This window comes from Clupea harengus, chromosome 20, assembly GCF_900700415.2.
Source record: "Clupea harengus chromosome 20, Ch_v2.0.2, whole genome shotgun sequence".
NCBI lineage: Eukaryota > Metazoa > Chordata > Actinopteri > Clupeiformes > Clupeidae > Clupea > Clupea harengus.
The window spans coordinates 10,431,958-10,436,957 of NC_045171.1; the positions used below are offsets into that span (position 1 = coordinate 10,431,958).

General features: G+C 46.1%; 1 protein-coding gene across 1 annotated transcript in view; it reads right to left on the minus strand.

Moving 5' to 3' along the window:
* Positions 1 to 5,000, minus strand: part of mgat4b (alpha-1,3-mannosyl-glycoprotein 4-beta-N-acetylglucosaminyltransferase B) — a 114,576-nt gene that overhangs the window by 41,396 nt on the left and 68,180 nt on the right. The window contains exon 5 of the mRNA XM_031586871.2: positions 542 to 588. Coding sequence (XP_031442731.1) covers positions 542 to 588 — 47 coding nt within the window. The remainder of the gene's footprint in view (positions 1 to 541; positions 589 to 5,000) is intronic.

The window sequence follows — 5,000 nt, forward strand, 5'->3', positions numbered from 1 at the left end:
CATTTAGACAGACACACACACACACACACACACACACACACACACACACACACACACAGAGGAGGCACATTTAGATCTCTCCCTCTGCCGAGCTTACTGATGCAGTCCTTTAATGACAAACAGGAGCATCAGGGAGGATTTGGAAGTTTGTGTGCTCACGACTAACACAGATACACACCACTCACACACGCACTGGCTCTCATACACACACTCACATTCTTATCCCCCCTCTATCACACACACACATTCATATGCACTCTATCTTTCTCTCGAACACACACGCACACGCACACACACACACACACACACACACACACACACACACACACACACACACACACACACAATAATCTACACGTTCACCCTGTTGGACACAGAACCAACAAACACATGTAGGACAGATCACACAGACATATTCACCCCCATATAGACCAAAAGACAAAGACATACACGGTCACAACTACATAAATGCATACATGGTCACACACACACATTTAGTCATCTTGTCACCATGGCAACAGTCACTCAATGAGATACTTACAGGCGCTTCAAGTTGTCAGCCACACTATTGGCGTACTGCTGGTCCGTCTGCAGAGAGGGAGCAAACAGAGAGAGAGAGATGGTGAGCGAGAGTTTGGGCGTGGATGGACTGATGGATGGACTGATGAATGGATGGATGGATGGATGGATGGATAGACTCAGGGAGAAAGGGAAAGATGGATACATGGATGAATAGATGGATGACTGGGTGGATTGGATCAGAATAGCGATGAGTTCCAGGGAAGGATCTGCCCCCATGGAGGGAAGCTCCGTCCAGCGCCTGTGTCCCAGCATCTCCCTAGTGGAATATAGCAGCTAATTGGGATAATGTTCTGGAATGTTCTGTTGTGGAGGGTGAGAATGGACTGGCACGAGCTCACATTCACTCATGTACTGACACAAGCACAGATATGTTACACACACACACAAACACACACACACACTTTTTATGGATGAAATAAGAATGTCCTTTGGCAGAAGCATAATACAAACACAAACACACTCACACGCATGAAATAGGTGTCCACTGTCTAAAGAAACAGTTTGTAGCAGTCTTAAACAAACCACCAGGCCGTGTAGTGACTGCTCATATTCCTTCTCTTACTGCGCCTCACACATTTTCACCGACCAATCAGCATTCAGTTATCTGTGCTAATAGACAACTCAGCATTCACAGTTATCTGTGCTAATAGACAAATCAGCATTCACAGTTATCTGTGCTAATAGACAAATCAGCATTCACAGTTATCTGTGCTAATAGACAACTCAGCATTCACAGTTATCTGTGCTAATAGACAACTCAGCATTCACAGTTATCTGTGCTAATAGACAAATCAGCATTCACAGATGCATATAGGTCACTTCTAATCATCTGTCTCAACATCATCATCTCATTTTGATCTTCCTCCTCCGCCTCCCTAGTGTGAGGGCGGGAGCTCCCCTGCCTCCCTGGCCATGATAGTCAGCCATTGTGTGTGAGAGAGAGCTGTCCTCGTGTGTGTGTGTCTGTGTGTGTGTGTGTGTGTGAGAGAGAGAGCTGTCCTCGTGTGTGTGAGTGTCTGTGTGTGTGTGTGTGTGTGTGTGTGTGTGAGTGTCTGTGTGTGTGTGTGTGTGTGTGTGTGTGTGTGTGTGTGTGTGTGTGTGTGTGTGTGTGTGTGAGAGAGAGAGAGAGAGCGCCATCTGTGTGTGTGTGTGGGTGAGAGAGTGTGTGAAAGAGAGAGAGAGAGAGAGAGAGCTGTCGTTATGTATGTGTGTGCATGTGTGTGCATGTGTGTGTGTGTGTGTGTGCATGTGTGTGTGTGTGCATGTGTGTGTGAGTGTTAGTGAGAGAGAGAGAGAGAGCTGTCCTCATGTGTGTGTGTGTGTGTGTGTGTGTGAGAGAAGAGAGAAAGAGAGAGAGAGAGAGAGAGAGCTGTCCTCATGTGTGTGTGTGTGTGTGTGAGAGAGAGAGAGAGAGAGCTGTCCTCATGTGTGTTTGTGTGTGTGTGTGAGAGAGAGAGAGAGAGAGAGAGAGAGCTGTCCTCATGTGTGTGTGTGTGTGTGAGAGAGAGAGCAGCACATCACAAGAAATACAGGAAACACCTGGAGCCACTTTCACCAAATCCCCCCTTCTCTTGGCCAGAGAGAGAGAGAGAGAGAGAGAGAGAGAGAAGAGAGAAGAGAGAGGAGAGAGAGAGAGGAGAGAGAGAGAGGAGAGAGAGAGGGGAGAGAGAGAGAGAGAGAGAGAGAGAGGGAGAGAGAGAGAGAGAGGAGAGAGAGGAGAGAGAGAGAGGGGAGAAGGAAAAGACTGAGACAGAGAGAGGAGAGAGGATGTGAGCATAGAGAGAGCTAGAGAGAAGGAGAGGGACCGAGAGCACAAGGGATGAAAAGAGAGAGAGCAGAAGAAGAAGAGAGAGAGGCCGATTGCAGTCAAAGAAAAGACCAGATGAAGATTGTCACAAGGGGAATGAAAAAAGGGTGAAGGAAGAGGAAGAAGATGAAAAGGAAAAAACATCTAAATTCTGTGAGATTTCCACTGCTGGATGCCAGGGCCACACACATGGGGGGGGGGGGGCAGCACTTAACCAACAGCCCCCTGTGCAATAAGACCCTTAACACACACACACACACACACACACACACACACACACACGTGCACCCACACACACACACACACACACACACCACATACACACACCACACACACACATACATACAAATACACACACAAACAAATACAAACAGCCATACACACACACACACACACACACACACACACACATACTAATACACAGTCAAACATATACACAAACAGCCACACACACACTCACACACGCACACACATAAACATAGGCAGACACTCAGACATACCCACACACACAGACATATACACAGACATACACACACAGACACAAACACATTATTCCATTTCCAGCATTCAAAAGGAACGAGGACAGAGAGCAGACAGGACAAAAGAGAGCGTGTGTAAACAACGCTCTCTACTCCTTCACCGGGAGAAGAGAGGAGAGCAGAGGGAGGGAGGGAACGAGGGATGTGGGCTTGTATGAGCATTACTTCATGTCTTTGTCAAGGACGAATAAAGGACAGGGTAACAAAATATGGTGGTGGTGGTGGTGAGTGGAGAGAGAGATGGAGGTGTGTGTGTGTGAGTGGGGGTCTGTGTGTGGAAGGACAACACCCTGCCCACGCGTCTCCCTCTACTCCTTCCATCCCTATCCGAGGAAAGGCAGTGGCGCCTTCCTACCTCTCCTCTCAATCAGTGGAATGTACCACTGACCCATAGAGGAGGAAACAGCCACAAGGACAATAAGGCTGTGGTCAAATAGTAAAAAAAATAAATGACGTCCATTCCTAACCACTTTTTCTTGACCTCGATGGCAAACGTCATGAAGTCAAGAAAGATGTTAAGGACATTCATAAGGTCTTAGGAAAAGACCACCGCAGAGCTAAGAGAATCCGACTGCACTCACAGTAGGCTACGAAATTATGCGGCGGTGGATGTTATTGACGTTGGTCACGTTGATTATTTGTTGTTGCTGCCACAAAGAATTGTGGGATAGCATTATGTCTAAAAGATGCATTAAACCATATGCATTAAAACACCTTTCCTTCAGCATTTAGAGAACTCAACCAGCTCTGATCATGGCTGCCACTAAGATACTTCTGGGTCATTTCTCTCAGTTAGGAACCATCCTAAGCAAGAAAGACTATTCGACAGCAGCCTAAATCTCTGTGGTTGGAAAGAACTGCTCTGTAAGTTAATTACAGTTGTAAAACTACGCTCCAATTAAACTAGTCAATCAAATCTTCAAAGGGCCTTGTAGTACTTTTATCCTTCTGCAGGGCCCACTAATCAAAATCAGTTATATGAAAACATAAAGCTAATATAAAACAGTACAATGCAGTGAATGACAATGAAATACTATATATAGAAACATATATATATATAATATATATATATATATATATATATATATGTACATGTTTCTATATATAGTCATTTATGCCTATATGTGAAGCTTTATGTTTTCATTTCGTATATATATATATATACATACTTCTATTGCTTCCATGTAGAACTGGATGACTCATTCATTCAGATTGTAGAACAAGGGCACTAACAGGAAATAGCCATATCTTTTGTGGAGGGGGGGGAGTAGGGGGGTGCAAAGAGGCTGTGGTGAGTCACGGATCCAGTGTCCTCTGGGTTCAGTCACTAGAACAAAGACACACTGTGCAGCTTGAGCTTGAACACCAAGAACATCGCGCAGATAGCAGATAGCTGATAGATGAACAACAACACGACTGTAGTGGTTTCCCGTGCTGCTGGTCCTTACATCGAAAAGCTATTTGGTTGGAGGCAAATGAGTCCGCTTTGTTTATGTATGCGCCAGCCGAAGCATCTGTTCCAAAAGAGGAGATGAGGGAGGGAGGGAGGGAGGGAGGGAGGAGAGAGAGAGAGAGAGAGAGAGAGATGGAGAGAGAAAGAGAGAGAGAGAAATATACTGGGAAATAGAAAGTGACAGTTGTTTCTATGTTCCTGTATTGTTAAGGTGCCCTTGCCCAGCCTGTCTGCTGTAAAGAAGAGAGAGGGCGGGAGAAGAAAGAGAGAGGGAAAAGAGAGAGAAGAAAGAGGGAGGGAAAAGAGAGAGGAGAAAGAGAGAGGGAAAAGAGAGAGGAGAAAGAGAGAGGGGAAAGAGAGAGGGAAAAGAGAGAGAAGAAAGAGGGAGGGAAAAGAGAGAGGAGAAAGAGAGAGGGAAAAGAGAGAGGAGAAAGAGAGAGGGGAAAGAGAGAGGGGAAAGAGAGAGGGAAACAGGGCAAAAAGCGAGAGAGAGAAATATGTGTGCTCCTCGGATGTCATGGAGACGGGCTGCTGTGGCTGAGGGATGGCGAGGGATCACACTGAGCGCAGAGACGAAGCCAAGTCTGGGGATAGACACCCCCGGGGAGAAACACACACA